Raw genomic sequence first — 19,352 nt, forward strand, 5'->3', positions numbered from 1 at the left:
TTTTTTTTTTTTTTTTTTTTTTTATGTAAATCAAATGGGGAAGTTTTTTTTCTTTTTCCCGAACAATTCGATCATAAAAAAGCACTTTTAATCAAAACTCGCAATTCCCGCGCGCGCTAATCAAGTTTCTGCCGACGACATTATTCTTGAACGGAGCTAATTCGCTCGCGCGCGCGCGCGTGTGAATTAGCAGTTTGTGCGTATCACGTGCCGTATAATGTCGCCGCGAGTCGTCTATGGCTATGCGGCATTATTCTAATTTGATCGACGTAAGTCAATTATCCACATGAAAGGGAGCCTAACTCCTCGTGCCTGGCGGCTGAAGCCTCGAACGCACACACGTGTTCAATAGACTGACGGACAAATCCGTTTACCACGGAGAGAGAGAGAGATACGAAATAAAGGGACTCGCGGCGCACCAAACAACGCTCTTAAATGCGGTTTGCTCACTCGATGAGACGATCGAGTCTCGTCGGCGATCGATAAACGGAGATTGTCCGGAAGAAACGGTCGTTCTGTTCGTTTCATGATTCATCTCTCTGACGGTCCGGCAAAATATACATTCGATCTTTATTTAAAACACACAAAAAAAAAAAAAAACTAGTTTTGAGTTAGTCTTTAGATTATATATTCAGAGACGCGCGTCGCGTTATAAAAGATGAGAGTCTTTTACCGAAGACACACAGAGAGGAGGGCAAAGAGCTCGCGCAATCTCGCGTTTTTCTCTTCGTCGTTTATCTTTATATGAAAATAACAAGCTGTTTATGGTTTATTGTCTCGCTAAAGGAGATGAACACCGCGGCTACATCGGATATATCGCTTCAGATATCTTTTCGATTATGTTTCTCTCTCTCTCTCTCTCTCTCTAAAAAAATAAAGCAACTATCTATCTATCTATCTGTCTCACGCCTTATTATCAGAAACTACAATGGCTCAAGTTAAAGTCAAGAAGGAAGTATTTCATAGGCAATATTCTTTTTTTTAAAATATTGGAAACTGAAAGACCTCGGATCTTGTATGAAAGATACTCTCTCAGAGATTCACAATTTAACTTATGGCACTTATGGCGATATCATTTATCTGTATCTCTGTTGATACGTGGAATGACATTCCAGTAGACATACGCAACGAACGCCTCTATACTTTTAAAAGAAAATTTTTTGAATATCTGTTGGCTTATTAGTGTTTAAAAATTAGCTTTGTTTTTTATGTTAATTTTATGTTAATTTTTCTTTTTCTTTTTTTCTTTTTTACTCACTTCTTATATATTTTCTCTTTTTGTTTTGTTTTTTATTAATATTATTTGTATTAAATTTTGTTAAAGTTTTTTTAACGCTTGAGGGGATCTCATCCCAGAGCGTAAATAAAGCAAAATCAATCAATCAATCAATCAATCTCTCTCAATCTTTCTCTCTCTATCTCTATCTCTCCGTCCGTGAAGATGGAATCGGGGGATTATATTTAAAATCGCAGTTTTATGAACGGAGTACGTCTCTCAGCGGGTGAGTCCCGAAAGTTTTGAAGAACAATCTACGCCCAAGACGACCATTCCCGTGATTTGTGGAAACACGACTTCACCGTGAGATTCAATTTTCGCCGATGCTCAAGTTATCGGCATATCTTAAGCCCGTAGCTTGGCACTGCTCCCGACGACTTACGGATATATATATATATATATATATATACATACATATATATATATATATATATAGGGTGTGTCTCCCATTCTTCTGCGCGCGTTTTCTTTCGAAATCGTTTTCTCTCTCTCTCTCTCTCTCGGATTCGATGCGGAGAACTTTTTTAATTAAAAAAGAAGGCGACGGGAGAGGGGACGGCGGCAACACGGTCTCGGATTTATTTCAGAGCCTTTGTATAACTTCCGCCGCGCGCGATCCGGTGTACACACGCCGCGTATATTTATCAAAAAGTTATTTCATTCGCGATATTTATCAAATTGATGATATCAATGTGCAATATCGCGGAAAAACAAAATATCTGAATACACTATTTATATCGCGCGCGTAATACGATGCCGATCGCCGCGAACGGCCGCGTACGGGGGGGGGATATATCTGGTTATCGTCTCTCGCTATCTATCTACCCCCAATGCTGACCAGCAGCGCGCGAGGCGGCAAGGCAATCCCCGGGATCGGGATTTCCGAGGGAACGAGGAAAATTCGCGGAGTGGCGCGTTTCGGTGCTTCAGGAACGCGCATCTCGTTCCATCGCGCGTGCTATCGGCGGCACGAAATTCGCCGACATGGCATAGCTCGCATTCGCCCCGATGGAGATAAGCCGGCCGGAGTTGTGCGCCGAGAGCGCGGACGCGTTTGTGTATAGGTATATATATAACGCGCGCATCATCTCCCTACGGGAGATTTGGTCACGGTCAGGGACGTGCGGTGTAATTGCGACGAAAGACGCGAGCGGAGAGAAGACGCTTCCCTCCCCTCACACACGGAGTCAACTAATTGACTCGAGTCAACACAAGTCGCAATAAATGAAAAACACCTGTATAACGCGCGCGCGATCGTCCGCTTCATTGTACGAATTAATCTTCGAGATCGCTCGAAAAACGATGAAACCACACACACAAGGAAGCGAACACGAGAGATGTGAAATTATCGAAAGAATCGAAGATCAACAAGTTGGCTCGCGAGAAAAAAAAAAAAGTCTTCTCTCCTCAAGGATCTGATAAAAGATCTGAAAATAATTTTCTCAAGTGTGTGTATCTTACGCAAAACAAAAAAAAAAAAAAAAGAAAAAGAGAGCGATAGCGTGTAGATCTTTCACGGAAAGTAATTTCGTCGGGGGTTAAAGTAAAAAAATGCGAATCACACGTACATTTATTACGTACGCGTTTATATGTATATATATATATATATATATACGTTCTATACATTATTCACTCGGCACGGGAGCGCACGTGAAAGATTCATTATTTGATGGCAATCTCATCTGCACAGTAAAAGATGTATCAGCCCGGCGCTTGGACCATCCTATATATATATATACACACACACACACGCACACATACGCGCGCGCGCGATGAGATTAATCTTCGCCGCTCTCTTCTCCGCGTGCGATAACGCGGAGTGTTTTCCCAGTTTCGTGCGATAAAACGAATATTCTATTGTTTGAAATCCACTTGATGGACGCGCGCGCGAACCGCTCGTGTACATAGGTAACGAGAATTTAATTAAAATTTCTTTAATTATGATCACACACACACACAAATTGAATTTTATTATGCCGACACACGCGCAACGCGCTAATTGTTGCGAGGTTGTATATATATACACGATTATTATTTATTTGCATTATTATTATCTAACGACGCGTAACGTTTATTGCGCCATTTGTGAGACAAAGAGAGTTTCGAGAACTCCTAGAAAGAGAGAGAGAGCTGTGATCCTTCGTTCTGTACTCACAGGTATGGTAAGACTGTACGACGCGCCGATCTTCAACCATATACAACCCGTGAAGGTGTTGGAGGATCAGGACGTGGAAGAGCTAAAGAAGCAACTCCCGTGGAATCATGACGCGCCGCGTTATTCGAGAGATACTCTTAAAACGCTCAAGGGAAGGACGGACGTGTCGAAAAAGCGCCGGAAAGGTCCGGACGAGGGCAGGAAGAAGAGGAAGAAGGAGAAATCCTTGTCTAAATTATCCGCGGCGAGAAGATTAAACGAGACCGCGTTGTCTCAATTGGACGTCAGTTGCTTCTCGAAGATCTTCGGAAAACCGATCGTTAGCGCTCCCTTCATCGAACACGCCGTTCCCGTCAAATACGCCAGGTAGCCGCATCTTCGATCACAAGAGAGTATCGAAAAATAATTTAAGAGATATTTTCCAAGTGACAGAAAATAAATAGCGTTGAAAAAAATTATGTGTGCAAATGTTTTTTTTTCAAACACACACCGAAAAAATTATATTCTTGTAAGTAGAAGATTTTATACTTAAAAAATCTTCTTAAAGGTTTTAGATGATATTCTTCTGAAATTAAGAATATATTATTAATTTAAGAATATAGTCTTTTTCGATAGTGAGATATATATATGTTTTTCTATAGAGGCTTTTTATATTCTAATCAGTATATATTCTTATCAGTATTACTATTTAGAAGATTTTCCTCTTAAAATAAGAAACTCTTCTTGGCGCCTATTTTAGTATAAAATATACTTAAAGTAAGTGGGATATCCTCAAAACAAGAATACAATTTTTTCGGTGCACACATGTCGTTTTATTTATACTTTTTTGTCTCTATTTACGTTACAAAATGTCACTACGTTGCTTAGAAATAGACGCACAGACGATAGTTTGTGTAGAAATGTATTTAAAGACGCTTGGAAACATATTGTTCCACAGAAGGAAGAACGTATTGCCGCCCTACAATCGATATCTCGTTGCGGTGTACGAGTGCGCGGACGGTTACGTTTTCCAGGATTCGACGACGGACAGGCTGTTTTGCAGCAAAAGCGCCTGGCTCGGACGTCGTCCCAAATGCGTAAAGAACGGTAGCAGTGAGTTAAAAAAAATTTCAAGCAACTTTTTTACTTAATCCTAAACTGCAGACGCAATAATCGAGTTGCGAATTGTATCATGTATTTTGTTTTGTTCTCGGCAATTGTGTGTAATTTTTTAATTTAATATATATTTTTTGTTTTGTTTTTTTGTACAACAACTTGTTTCGTCCGAATGCGCATCACACGCCGTCTTAGAACAACCATCGATCAATCAAGTGAAACGTTGCGCTCAGGCCAGAGGTGAATGCGAACACGTGTGCGAGGATACACCAATCGGTATAAAGTGTTCCTGCTTCGATGGATTTCGAACTGAGGGATCTTCCTGTATAGGTAATAATCCAGTGTGCTCGCACGATCTTGGCGATAGATAAGAGATAAAGGATAAGGAAAAAAAAGGTAGCGAGAAAGAACGCGTTAAATTTTACGACTAGGAGCGAATCACCCCTGAGTGATTTTTGACGGAGATTCCGGACTTTAACACACATCGCCGCATGCGTGTTCCGAGCTTTTCTATTACGCTTTTTTTTTTTATCAAAGTCCAAAACTTTCGTCCGACATCCGATATTCCCCGTTCTTCTCGAAATTCGCACTGAAATTTGCATATATCTTTTCTTTCTCGCATCGACCGTCCGTTTCGTATCGATTTCGTCGCGCTCGTCGCGCTTTCTGATGTACTATTCACCCCCCCCCCCTTCCTCTCGATGCGCCAATTTCGCGTTTATCGCGCTTACAATTTACGCCCCCCGATCCGAGGATCGGGGAAACCGTGTGTGTGCGTTTGCGCGAGAATATCATCGCATCGTATTTGTGTTCGCGATATGAAAATAATTTCAAACAGATATATATATGTACAATATATGTATGTATGTATATGCATAACTCGCATAATTTTATCACCCCCTTCCGAAAAGCGAATATACGCGCTCGAACACCTTGATAATGGGATTATCGATTTTGGCACATATCGGATTATTTAAGAGTCGAATTGCGCATATTGTTGCGCGATATCGAGTTTAAAAGCTGTTATCGACTCGGGCGTTTCTCCGCGTTTACCGCGTCCTCGTCAATATGCGGAGATACATATCTATACAGATCGTGTTCCAATATCTAGTTCGAAAACTGCTTGATCAACGTGTAATTTAGCTCAGTGTTACACACACCGGATGATATCTCGGCGTATATCGACAACATATATATATAAACGAATTATGACACGGTCAAAATTGGTAAATCAAAATCAATATGACACACAGTTTGTTTTCGGCACAATTGATTTTTGTGCCACGATCTCTGTTCTCTCTCGCAATTCTTTCTATTTTCTTCGATATTATTTCAGACGTCGACGAGTGCGCGGAAGGCACAGCGAGATGCAGCCATATCTGTCGCAACGAAGCCGGTTCTTACTCCTGCGATTGTCAACCCGGTTTTCACGTGGGAACCGATGGTCGCAGTTGCCACGGTTAGTCATGAACCGAAAAAGAAATGTTTGTGACACACGCCAATTTTATTTAATGCTGATTTTATGATATTTAAATTCGAATAAAAATTTACATATTGTATTTGTTATATTTTAAACGCTGCGATTTTATTTATTTTCTTCTCTCTCACTCTCTCTCTCTCTTTTTTTCTTTCTCTAATTGAATTAAACATTTTTAAATGTTACATGTAATTTAAATACAATTCATTGTTCGCAAAAAAATCTTGCGAATGGAATAGCGCGATGATTTTATACACGTTAAAAGCTGCATTTGATAAATGAGTCATATTGCTCGATGGCTACACGTAATATATATACATATATATATATATATATATATATATATATATATATATATATATATATATATATATATATATATATATCGCTCAGATGTGAACGAGTGCCTCTCGAACAACGGGCACGGACCTTGCCAAGGTACTTGCCACAATCTCGAGGGTAGTTACGAGTGCAGTTGCGCGAATATTCCTGGATACAAATTAGCCGCCGACAATCACACTTGCGAGGACATCGACGAGTGCGCGTTGAATAACGCGAATTGTTCTCATCTCTGCTTGAACACACCTGGAAGCGCCTTCTGTCTCTGTCCGGACGGCTTTTATTTGACAGACGACTGGAAGACTTGTCAAGGTGGATATTTCACGCACATTTCACGTTGAATTTTTTCGATTGATATTTTTTATACATTCTCTCGCAGTTTTTCTCACAATTTTATTACACAACAAATCTCTATAGAAGTTTTTTTATTTCTCTTTAAAGATTTATTGTTGATTTGTAATATATCTATTCGTTATATACATTTTCGTCTACGGTGAATAAAAATTTTCACAATTAACGTCGATGGAGATTTTTTATTTAAAACTGTATAATTATAAGCGAAATATATTATTGAAAAAAATGTACGAACGAGAGATTTAAATAAAAGACATTTATGTTACCAAAGAGGTGATATTTTAAAGAATAAAATTATAATTGTCTATTGACCTAACCAAACGCGTCCAAATTTCGGACCGTCCAAAAATGTGACTTCACACGAAACGTATTCGGCACGACGGAGAGTTGGCGAGACATTTGCACTCTACGTGTTACATTCCTCCCCCCCGTTACTGATTTTTTCCGACGAAGAGATCTAATTTAACCTGAGCGACGGTTCTCATCAAGCTCGATCTTGTATCTCGTAGAGTATCAAAACACACAAATCTTTCGCTCTCGCTTCAAGAGAAGAGCTCGAAGTATTTTCTTTCTTCAGATGTTAATGAGTGCGAAACGACGTCCGAGATTTGCGCGGCGAACGCCGAGTGCTTAAACACGGTGGGTTCGTACAAGTGCGTAAGTAAGACACACTCGCATAAGGTAACAAAAATCCTTCGCGAAGAGGACTACGACAGCGAAGACGACGACGACGACGACGACGACGACGACAGGGAACAAATTACCGAAAATCCGGGGTGCGAGGACGGTTTCAAGAGGAACGAAAATTTCGAGTGCGTCGGTGAGTCCGTCGCTGTCTCTGATAAAACATTTTAAAACGTACCTCAACAACCTCTTTCCACCACAAACCGCCACGACATGTTGTTTTTTTTTTTTGTTTTTTTTTTCAGATATAAACGAGTGCGTGGAACTGGAATCGCACGGTTGCCAGCACGAGTGTGCGAACGAACCCGGCGGCTATCATTGCTCTTGTCGCGTCGGTTACGAGCTCGAGGAGAACGGAAGGACGTGCAGGGACGTGGACGAGTGTAACAAATCGTCCCGGCCTTGTTCTCATATCTGTCGCAACCTCGTCGGCGCTTACGTGTGCGAGTGTCCGATTGGATTTTCTTTGACCGACGACAACGCGACCTGCGTTGTCGAGGAGCCGAGAACAAATTGCGACTCTCTCACGGTCCCGTGTTCTCACGTATGCGAGGACACCGATAACGGGCCCCGATGCGTCTGCCCGATCGGTTACGAATTGTCGGACGATCGGGCGACTTGCCTGGACGTCGACGAATGCGCCCGGGGAGAAGCTCCTTGCTCGCACAGTTGCGTCAATTTGAACGGCGCCGGTTTCGTATGCGCCTGTCCCGACGGCATGGAGATCATCGGACACGCGAGCAGATTTAATTGCACCGACGTGAACGAGTGCGACAGAGGCTTGCACGGTTGTCAGCACCAATGCGCGAATTCGCACGGCAGTTACGTGTGTAACTGTCACCCGGGATTTGTCCTGAACGTCGACGGCAGATCCTGCGCCGACGTGGACGAGTGCGCGGAAAATCAACACGACTGCTCGCACGTGTGCGAAAATCATCCCGGGGGATACAGCTGCGGCTGTCCGAAGGGATATCGCGTCGACCAGGATGCGCGCACTTGCGTAGACGTGGACGAGTGCGCGGAGAACGCTGACGAATGTTCGCACGAATGCGACAACGAGCCGGGCGCTTACAAATGCGTGTGTCCCGCGGGATACGAGATCGGCCGGGACGGGAGAACGTGCGAAGACGTGGACGAGTGCGCGCTTGGCACGCATCGGTGTTCCCACGATTGCGCGAATCTGGCGGGATCGTACGGTTGCGAGTGTCCGGACGACATGTTTCTGGACGATACCGAGACGAATTGCGTTCTTGCGAACGTGTGCGAGAACGCGAATTGCAGCCAGGTCTGCGAAAAGGATGGGAACACATTCAGATGCGTCTGTCGAGAAGGTTACGTTCTGCAAGAGGACGAGATATCTTGTCGGGACGTCGACGAGTGTCTCGAAGACGAGCACGATTGTTCGCACGAGTGCGTCAACACGCCAGGAAGTTACAAGTGCGCTTGTCCCCTAGATATGAGACTTCTCGAGGACGATCTCACCTGCGAGAATCTGATGTGTCCGCCAGGACTTCGACGGGACGACAACGGACATTGTGGTCTGGATATCGACGAATGCCTCGAGGCCTCGCACGAGTGCTCGCACTTGTGTTTCAACGTACCCGCGTCTTATCGTTGCTCGTGTCCCGAAGGATACGAGTTGCAGGATGACGAAAGAACGTGTCGGGATGTGGACGAATGCGCGAGAGATCTTCACGATTGTTCGCATAAGTGCGTGAATCGAGATGGCGGTTTTGATTGTCAATGTCCGGAACATCTGGCGATCGACAGGGACAACAACAAGACCTGCACCGATGTGCGGGACGTGTGCGCGCGGGCGCACAACTGCAGTCACACCTGCGTGAATATCTTGAACGGTTACAGATGCGAGTGTCCCGACGAATTCGAACTGTCGTTCGACGGCGCAACTTGCGTGAGAATCGATCCTTGCGACGATCGTCACGGTTGCTCGCACGAATGCGTGAGCGAATCGAACGGTCAATTTCGCTGCCAATGTCCTCGGGGATACGTTCTGTCGATGGACAACAGAACCTGCGAGGATGTGAACGAATGCGAACTCGACAATCCTTGCTCTCACAACTGTTCGAACCGAATTGGCAGCTTCGAGTGCGTCTGTCCGGCTGGATATCGAATCGCCGAGGACGGGAGAATCTGCGAGGACATCAACGAGTGTATGCGGGACAACGGCGGATGTTCGCATCTCTGCGCGAACACGGAAGGTGGGGTCGAGTGCGCGTGTTCGGAGAATTACGAGCTGAGGAACGACGGCAAGACGTGCGTCGAGACAAATCCGTGTTCCGTCGACAACGGAGGATGTTCGCACTTCTGTCGAAACGAGAACGGCCAGGCGTTCTGTTCCTGTCCCCCCGAAATGATTCTGTCCGCGGACGAACTGGTTTGCGATTACGAGAACGAATGTCTGACGAACAACGGCGGCTGTTCCCATCTGTGCTATCACGAGAACGGGAACGCGACCTGCGCCTGTCCCGACGGTATGATCCCGTCGGAAGATCCGAAGATTTGCGCGCCAGAAGACAGGTGTGCGATCGACAACGGCGGTTGCTCGGACATCTGCGTGTCCTCTTCGGAAGGTTTGGTCACCTGCGAGTGTCTCGACGGTTATCGTCTGTCCGCGCTGGACAACGCGACCTGCCTGGACGTCGACGAGTGTCTGGAGCTGCGGGACAATTGCACTCATCGGTGTCTGAATATTCCCGGCGGTTTCGACTGCACCTGCAACGTCGGTTTCATTCGGAATCCGCTGGATCCGGTTCTCTGCGACGACGTTGACGAGTGCGCGACCGAGAACGCGGGATGTTCGCACTCGTGCGTGAATCTGGTCGGCGCCTATCGCTGCGCCTGTCCGTCGGGACACGTTCTGGAATTGGACAACAGAACCTGCGTTCTGGTGGACGGTTGCAAGCGCGACAACGGCAACTGTTCTCATCACTGTCATCGGGAAGAGAACGGAGTTCCCGGCACACGCTGCTCCTGTCCGCTCGGTTACCGATTGAAGCGCGATCGGAGAACCTGCGAGGACATAGACGAGTGCGAGGAACTCGAGAACGACGTCCAATCCGGTTGTTCTCACACGTGCGTGAACACCGAGGGCGGTTATCACTGCGAGTGCCCGACCGGTTACATCCTGATGCCCGACGACAAGAAAACCTGCGTGGACGTGGACGAGTGTCTGACCAGTCGCCACAACTGCACCCACGAATGCGTGAACCTGCTCGGCAGTTACGTGTGCACCTGCTACAAAGGTCACTATCTTCACTCCGACGAGTTCACCTGCTTGGACATAGACGAGTGTCGGGAGAATAACGGCGAGTGTTCGCACAACTGCACCAACACCATCGGCGGCCATTTCTGTTCCTGTCCGTTGGGTTACGAACTGTCGCGGGACGAGAAAACCTGCGTCGACCGGGACGAGTGCGCGATCGAAAACGGAGACTGTTCCGATCTGTGCGTGAATCTCGTGGGCGCTTACGAGTGCCGATGTCTCGACGGATATCGTCTCGGAAACGATTCGAGGACCTGCGTCGACGTTGACGAGTGCGAGAGCAACAACGGCAACTGCTCCCACGTGTGCGCTAACACCGCGGGATCCTTTCGCTGCGAGTGCCCGTCGGATCACGAACTGCGGAACGGTTCCTGCCGACTGTCCGATCCTTGTCGCGAGCGCAACGGCGGTTGCGAGCAGATCTGCGCCGCGTTGAACGGCACCGCGTTGTGTTCGTGCGAGAAGGGCTATCGCAAGGACGAGACCGACGGGGGGGGGTTCAAGTGTCGCGACATTGACGAGTGCACCGAGGAACGGCACGGTTGCGATCACATCTGCGTCAACAATCCCGGCTCGTACGAGTGCAGATGCGCGAAGGGATACCGATTGGCGAACTCCACCACTTGCGTCGGTGAGTTAAAGCAAAAATTGTCGAGTTCGAAGCGCATCTGTTTTATCTGTTTCGATGGGGGAGAGGGGAAGAAGAACGCGACTCTTTTGTCGTTCAAAAAATACGCTCAATAAAGTTTTATCTCACACCGAAAAAATTATATTCTTGTAAGTAGAAGATTTTATACTTAAAAAATCTTCTTCAAGATTTTAGATGATATTCTTCTGAAATTAAGAATATATTCTTTATTTTTAAGAATATATTCTTAATTTAAGAATATAGTCTTTTTCGATAGTGAGATATATATATGTTTTTCTATAGAGGCTTTTTATATTCTAATCAGTATATATTCTTATCAATATTACTATTTAGAGGATTTTCCTCTTAAAATAAGAAACTCTTCTTGGCGCCTATTTTAGTATAAAATATACTTAAAGTAAGTGGGATATCCTTAAAATAAGAATACAATTTTTTCGGTGCATTAATACGATAAATTAGTTTCTCCTTCTTTGGAAGAGACTCTCATAAGAGAGGTTTTGCAATTCGCGTTTCTTGAAACAGTTTTCAATTTACTTCAAAACCGTAGCGTTTAATTTTCCAAAGGTTTGTCATGTCTGGAAATTCAAGACGCGACTCCGCGGTTTCCTTCGCTGTTCTCTCTCTCTCTCTCTCTCTATTTCTCGTGTTCTAGTTCCGAAAACCCCGCTTGTGTAAAGTTAGACCCGCTTAGCGCGTAGCGGAAGTTTTCGCGCGCGCCTGCAACGTGTGTGTGTGTGTGTGTGTGAATGTGTGTGTAAAATTTTTTTTTAGACATCGACGAATGCGCGGCCGGTATCTGTAAGGGCAACAAATGCACCAACGTGCCGGGCGGTTATCGTTGCGAGTGCGAGGCCGGATATCGATTCCAGGGCGATGCCTGTGTAGGTTCGTGCCGAGAAACGTTTTCGTGAAAAAAAAAAATAAAAAAAAAAAATAAAAAAACTAAAAAAAACGATGTCGCTTAATCGTACTGAACCGAGTTTGCTTTTGCACAGACATCGACGAGTGTGTCGAGAAGGCGCCCTGCAGCGAGACATGCGTCAATACGCTCGGTTCATATTACTGTACATGCCCTACCGGATTTCGACGACACGGAGATGAATGCGCAGGCAAGTGTCAAGAGAAGTAGAAAAATAAAACGCTTGTGTGTGAATTTGAAAAGATTATCTTTTTTTTTTTTTTGTTTTGTAAGAAATAAGAAATTTTGTTTCAAGTGTTACGCGAGTTCTAGAAAAACTCCAATGTAATATAATAATCTGTGTCATTTATTTTTGTGTTTCCAACATATAACGTATTAATTCTCTCTCTACACACACACACACACACACATACACACACACGTGTCTTAGACGTCGACGAATGCGAGGTGTACAACGGCGGTTGCGATCAGACGTGCATCAATACCGTGGGATCCTATTTCTGCCGCTGCCACGCGGGATACGCGATGATTTCGAGGTAAGAAAAAAAAAAAAAAAACGCGAATAATGCGTTTATTGCCGCGGTAATTAAAAAAGCGGCGGCAAGAGGCCGAAGTTGTGTTTGAATTTCTCTCTGACTCTGACATATATATATATATATATATATTTTCTCATACCGCGCCTTGCACCGGAACCGCATAAACAGGACGCACTGTCAAGACGTGAACGAATGTCTAGACCGGAACGGAGGTTGCGGCGGCGAGTGCATCAACACCGTCGGAAGTTACTACTGCGCTTGTAGCGAGGGCTTAATGCTGGGACCCGACGAGAGTACTTGCGTCTCGCTAACGTCGGGTTGTCGCGCAATGGAGCCGCCCTTACACGGAGAGGTGCGAACCCCGCCGCGTAGAGATGTCATATATAAGCTATATATCAGGTGCAACGACTTCGAGTCGCTACTGCGAATCGATAAAACTGAAATATTACCGAAATACCAGGCGGATGGATTTATTTACGCGCGCAATCGATATTAATCCGTTTAGAATAGTATTTACGTTCGTCTCGCGCTTTTGTTATTATATTAATATATAAATAATCTTGATATAAAATTTTGAACTTTGTTACACCGAAAAAATTGTATTCTTGTTTTGAGGATATCCCACTTACTTTAAGTATATTTTATACTAAAATAGGCGCCAAGAAGAGTTTCTTATTTTAAGAGGAAAATTCTTTAAATAGAGTAATATTGATAAGAATATATACTGATTAGAATATAAAAAGCCTCTATAGAAAAACATATATATATCTCACTATCGAAAAAGACTATATTCTTAAATAAAGAATATATTCTTAATTTCAGAAGAATATCATCTAAAATCTTGAAGAAGATTTTTTAAGTATAAAATCTTCTACTTACAAGAATATAATTTTTTCGGTGTAGAAAATTATTGAAGAGACAAACATTGCGAGAAGTCGAGTAATAAATTTTTTTTAAGTGAATTAGAATAATCAAAAAAAAAAAAAAATTAATGAAGTAATTAAATTTTACAGTAAGTTTAGAGTGTGAGAGTTAAAATTAGCGCTCAATTACAAAAGGAGTTAAGAGGCAAAATAATGTCCTCGCTGAGACGTGGGTGTGTGTTATTCAACGGGTTATTCAACGGGTCTCGTTTTCTGGGTCTAATCGAGCAGATCAGATGTCCGGGTCACCCTTCCGGAGCGTCCTGGTACCCGGCCGGTGCCAAGTGCCATATCCGATGTCGCGGCGAATTCCGACTGGAAGGAGCGCATGCGAGACATTGCGTTACCGGCGGCCAATGGGACGGGGAAGAGCCTATCTGTCTGCGTGAAGTTGCGACGGACTCTCCTTACAATTCAAGTAACTCACTCCTTCTGCACAGTTAACAAGAAAAACGCTGCGGGGCTTCGCCACGCAACTTCAACTCCGTGTAACTTAACTTCACGAAGCAAAAAAAAAACAATAAAAATTCGCAAAAAAGAAAAAAAAAGAAAAAAAAACGTTCGTTCCCGCAAAACTTTGAACAAATTGCTTTTTTCCGTGTTGAAGCGGTGTATTATATTTAATTATCTCTTGAACGTATTTCAATCGGTCGGGAAATCCCGGGTTCGTATTATTATTTTCGAGTTAGGAAATTTTTATCTCTCGGAGATACAAGGATTTCGCTAAATCCACGCCCGCAACATTTTTCCCCGAGACTTACGGTTGCCGCTGCTGCCTTTAAAAGCACGTTAGTGAGAACGTAAAGTAGGACGTCTGCTCTCTCTCTCTCTCTCTCTCTCTCTCTCTCTCTCTCTCTTACTCTTTTCATTGAATTTTCTTTCCGTAGTCTTTCTGTCTATCTCTTTCCTTCTCGCGCGCTCAAAAACGTTGTTCTTTCCGATCTACGTGAAAACGTAACGTTCGAGACGTTACCTACGATCGAATTGTGAAAAATATCGTCCGAGTTTTCGTACAAAATGCTCTAAATTGCGAAAATTCTCGGACACGTTGAATTGGTCATGCAGCGCGCGCGCGGAACCACCTTTTAATATTACAAAGTTCCTTGTGCAGAGGAGAGGCCGCCTGCTAACGAGATCATACGTTAACGCCGCCTCTTAACGAGCTTAGCCGGAGCCGACGGCTTTTTATGTTCCGCTCTTTTCCTCTTCTCCACGTTCGTTTCGCCCTTTGCCCGCTTTTTCATCCCTGCGCGCACATTTTCGCGGTTCTTTCCTAGCCGCGCTAATTGTTTCGTTTAACGGAAAGGAGATTTTGATTCCAACGCGTTCGTTTCAGGCTCTCCTGCGCCATTGTATTTCGAAACCAACTTTTGCTACCGACTAATTTACATTAATTTGTTTCGCGATTATTATTCGTACGCGCGCGTGTGAATACCACGCAACCGCGCGTGGTATTTTTTTAATATGTTTCTAGAACGTGTTTCGATCGCGATAGATAAGCGAATAACGAGAGATAACGCTTCGATTATACTATCTTCGATAGTTTTTAATTAAAAAAAACGTAAACACAATTTCACATAACGTGGTCATCATCAAAGGACTCTCTGTGTTCAAGGGAATATGCAACAGGACGCGCGCGATTGTTATTATTGTATCCGGTGATAAAGAGGAAAGGAAACGGCGATGAGATTGTTTTTTTTTTTTTTTTTTTTTTTTTACACGCAACGTGATATATTTTCCGATATAAGAGCGACGCTTCTTAGGAACCCTCGTGCTCTGATATTGCGCGCCCGTACGTAATTTCTTATTACGTTACGCGCGAGCGCGAGGAATCGAGAGAGAAAGAGAGAGAAGAGAGGGAGGAGGGTTGTATCGGAAATTTAACAATCGACTTCTCACTGCCGTAGACACACCGCGACCGTTCGTGAGCTGCCCCCAAGACATGGACGTCGAACTGCCGTCCAGACGTAACACGATACGCGTAACTTTCCCACAACCCAAGTCCAACATGAATTGGTGGAGGTAAGAAGCACCGTTGTACCGTATTATTCATTATCCCGGGAACGGGAGGGGAAGGGGAGGGGAAGGAAAACGCGCAAGTTTTTTCTCGCAATTTTAACGCGCGACAATTTGCAATTCTTTTTCGCCACCGTCCGCGGTGGCGTTGGAATAATTAATGGACCATCATAGAGATATATATTTTTTTTTTAATTATTTCGCTGACGCGCACCTAATTACCACCACCACGACTTAATTCACACACGGGTTTAACGATATAATATTTTTCAACATTATTCGCGCGCGTTAATGTTCGACGCGTTGAGTTCGGCGCGCGAGATACCACGTTCACCTACACGGGGTTACGCCACTGGGACTCTCTTTTGTCTCTCTCTCTTTTTTTCCTGTTTCTTCTTTTTCAGATACGTACACGCCTCACCCCCGTGGGCGAAGCAATTGCAAGCGGATCTGCCGGCGGGTACGACGATCGTTACCTTCACAGCATGGTCGCCGGTCTCTAATTACACCAGCACCTGTAGGATCGTGATAAGAGTTCGCGGTAAGTCTCGCGTATAAGAGCGAAATCAAGAATAAAATTCGCTCCGAGGGAAATGGATCTCGCGCTCGCGCGCGCGCGAGAGAGAGACCTCCTTTTTCTCACGCTAAGCACCGACGAGCACGCGGCGAAATATATAAGGGTGAAAATAACGTTTATAAACACAAATACACGCGCAAGAAGTTAATTTCGCTTGCTTTTTAAGCGCGATGTGTTTCGCGTTTTACACATTGACATTTTTTTTCCTTCGCAGTGACATCGTCGTCGTTTTTAAGAGCGCAAGCTCTGTGCAAATTAATGCAAAAAGGAATGAATTTCTCTCGTTTTCTTTAACGTATTTTAATTAAAAAACAAATTTTCTCTGACTCGATTGACTCTTCTTTGAAGTTCGACGTAAGCCAATTAAGAATTAAAAAAAAAAAAAAAAACGGAGATAAAAAAATAAAGAAGAAGAACAGCGCTCTCCCCGCGAGATATCGTTCGTTAATTTTCGGGGATAATGAAATTCAAAATCGAAATTTGCGGCTCGCTCGTCTCTCTCGCGCGCGCGCGCGCGCGAGAAAACGTCATTTCTTTAAATACATCAATTTTTTTTTTTTTTCCACGGAAACTTTTCACGCGCGGGAGACAATCGATCGGGAATTGGTCGGCACTCGATTCAACCCCCCCCCCCCCTCGATGCGGTAAACTTTAGTTTCCGCGGCAAAGTGCACTTCGCGTCCCGTCCCGTCCCGCTTAATTACTCATTCGGAAAGTTCGTGAAACTCGCTTTAAGCAACTTCCCTCCCGCAAACGCGGCGGCTGGGAAGAAGAAGCCCCCGCGTCAGTGCATCTCGCCCGTTAGTCGATATGCGATTACGCAGAATAAACTCGCGCCGATCGGACAAACTCGCGTCCGGGGGGGCGGGAGAGGGGTGGAATTTCCCCGACGTTTCTCTTGTGGAAATACTCTTCTAATGGCTCAATAACCGCTTTACTTTCCGCTCGAAATGTCCGCGCTTCCCCTCTTTTCGATTCGATCAATTACGCTTTCTCCGACGCTTCGTCTAACCTGGAAAAACGTCACGATACATTTTTCAGACACCGAGAATCCCAAAGTCACAATGTGCCCCACGTCCTTCGAAGTCAGACTTAGTCCAGGCGAACGGAACCGTTTGATATTCTGGCAGGAACCGACATTTACCGATAACGTCGGCGTGGAGCACGTTTACAAGACGAGGGTACGTATATCAAAGATCTCTCTCTCTCTTTCTCCGTGTGTATATTTCCCCCCGTCTATATTTCATATCAATATTCGTTTCTGATATGTGCGGCGACGTTACGTCTGTCGAATATTTTCCGCAATTTTCCGTAAATGTTTGCGCATTCGCATAACGTACCTTACGTATGTCGCTTATGCATCTTTGATATATTGCGAATCGAGTGAAATTCCCTGGTCTCTCTCTCTCTCTCTCTCTCCCTCTCCCTCTCTATTCTCTCTCTCCCTCAAGAGGTTAATTAAACGCGCACCTTACGCCCGATGACAATCGAGCATATTAATCGAGCGTAGCGATGGTCCATTAATTATCCCACTCGTGTTTCTCGGAGAAAATGAGTCTCGCGAAGAAAATGCATCGCAGCGAAAAGATATTCGCGCGCGCGCACGCTTTTCTTCGCGCGCGCAAGGAAAAACCAGTTGGACGATTAATCATTGTCGGAGTCCCGACGGGGGCTGGCTGGCTGCTGCCGCCGCCACCACCACCACCGTCTTCGTTTTATAACTCGTCCGGCGTTTCGCCGTGAAAAGGGTTGTACATGTACTTTATTAACGTAATAACAGAGATTACCCTGTCCGCGCGATAACTCGCGGCGCGGATAATTGGCGGGGCTCGCGCCACGTATTCTTTCGATACTATATATCCGGAGGAGTAACAAATGATCTCGCTAACATAACGCGCGATCCCCGACAATTTGATCTGATTAGGCGAAATTGAAACGCGAGCGATAACTAAATTCGTAATCGCTTTGATGACCGCTTTGATGTCAAAAACGAAACAAAAAAAAAAAAAAAAAAAAAAAAAAAAAAACAAACAAACAAACAAACTTTAGCCGCGCGTTTACATATGATCAAAACCCGATAATTGCGCATCGCGTCCAATTTACTAGGGATAGACTGAAATTTCTCGAACTACGAGAGAGAGAGAGAGAGAGAGAGAGAGAGGGTTGATGTTCTCGCACATACGCAGAAACGGCATTCAACAGTGTTTTCCTCGAAGGAAATTTGCATGCGATCGTGCGAAAAGTTAATTATCGTATATCTCGCACAGACACACACACCCAAACACGTGTACATGTATTATATACACAGGGTCCCGGACACGTGATGTATCCCGGCATTCACAACGTGCGCTACATCGCCTCGGACGCAGCCGGAAATCGAGCCGAATGCCATTTCTCGATACACGTGAGAGGTAAATTTATGCCATTGTGCCCGCGAGAGAGACCCCGAAAAGGTTTCACACACAGCGAACAAAGTGAGTGGAGCGCCGGTGTGACGCCACGCCAACGCGCGTATGACACTGTGTAAATTTTCCCTCTATAAAATAGATTCCCTCCGTGTGTGAAATATTATACATTTTATCTTTTCCGACGCGTATTAACCCAACACGAGGGAGGCAATTTTTCCTGATGACCGAAAATCCGTATCCGTTCGTTTTTTGCTTGCAGAATCCCAGGACGTTCGCGACTCCGAGGTGAGTGCGGAAGAAATTATTCTCTAAATTTGCGTTCGTCGAACAACGATATATATTTATATTCGCTTTGTTTAGACGCCAACGAGAGAGAGAGAGAAACGCTCTCTCTTTGATATATAAAAAAATCTCCAAAACCTCTCTCTCTCTCTCTTTACGCTGTTTTCTATCCGACAGGGTTTTTTGCCTTTTGGCTCGAATTGTGAAATATGTATACACCGAAAAAATTTTATTCTCGTAAGTAGAAGATTTTATACTTAAAAAATCTTCTTCAAGATTTTAGATGATATTCTTCTGAAATTAAGAATATATTCTTTATTTAAGAATATAGTCTTTTTCGATAGTGAGATATATATGTTTTTCCACATAGAGGCTTTTT

The 19,352-nt window shown here is 44.4% G+C and overlaps 1 protein-coding gene across 7 annotated transcripts in view; it reads left to right on the top strand.

Annotated features, from left to right (window-relative positions):
* The window catches only part of LOC109857433 (fibrillin-2-like), a 43,083-nt gene that overhangs the window by 14,445 nt on the left and 9,286 nt on the right, over window positions 1-19,352 (top strand). For 2 of the 7 annotated variants that reach the window (XM_020433722.1, XM_020433723.1), the window contains 17 exons: window positions 3,434-3,797; window positions 4,369-4,523; window positions 4,722-4,856; window positions 5,863-5,985; window positions 6,397-6,654; window positions 7,274-7,516; window positions 7,626-11,294; window positions 12,084-12,197; window positions 12,308-12,421; window positions 12,662-12,767; window positions 12,936-13,119; window positions 13,922-14,108; window positions 15,598-15,712; window positions 16,111-16,247; window positions 17,325-17,464; window positions 18,592-18,694; window positions 18,951-18,976. In XM_020433722.1, the coding sequence (XP_020289311.1) occupies window positions 3,434-3,797; window positions 4,369-4,523; window positions 4,722-4,856; window positions 5,863-5,985; window positions 6,397-6,654; window positions 7,274-7,516; window positions 7,626-11,294; window positions 12,084-12,197; window positions 12,308-12,421; window positions 12,662-12,767; window positions 12,936-13,119; window positions 13,922-14,108; window positions 15,598-15,712; window positions 16,111-16,247; window positions 17,325-17,464; window positions 18,592-18,694; window positions 18,951-18,976 (6,173 nt within the window). Of the gene's footprint in view, window positions 1-3,433; window positions 3,798-4,368; window positions 4,524-4,721; window positions 4,857-5,862; window positions 5,986-6,396; window positions 6,655-7,273; window positions 7,517-7,625; window positions 11,295-12,083; window positions 12,198-12,307; window positions 12,422-12,661; window positions 12,768-12,935; window positions 13,120-13,921; window positions 14,109-15,597; window positions 15,713-16,110; window positions 16,248-17,324; window positions 17,465-18,591; window positions 18,695-18,950; window positions 18,977-19,352 lie in introns of those variants that run through there. The other 5 variants (XM_020433724.1, XM_020433725.1, XM_020433726.1 and 2 more) reach the window with 5 other exon arrangements.

This window comes from Pseudomyrmex gracilis, unplaced genomic scaffold (assembly GCF_002006095.1).
Source record: "Pseudomyrmex gracilis isolate BER0280 unplaced genomic scaffold, ASM200609v1 scaffold_159, whole genome shotgun sequence".
Taxonomy (NCBI): Eukaryota; Metazoa; Arthropoda; class Insecta; order Hymenoptera; family Formicidae; genus Pseudomyrmex; species Pseudomyrmex gracilis.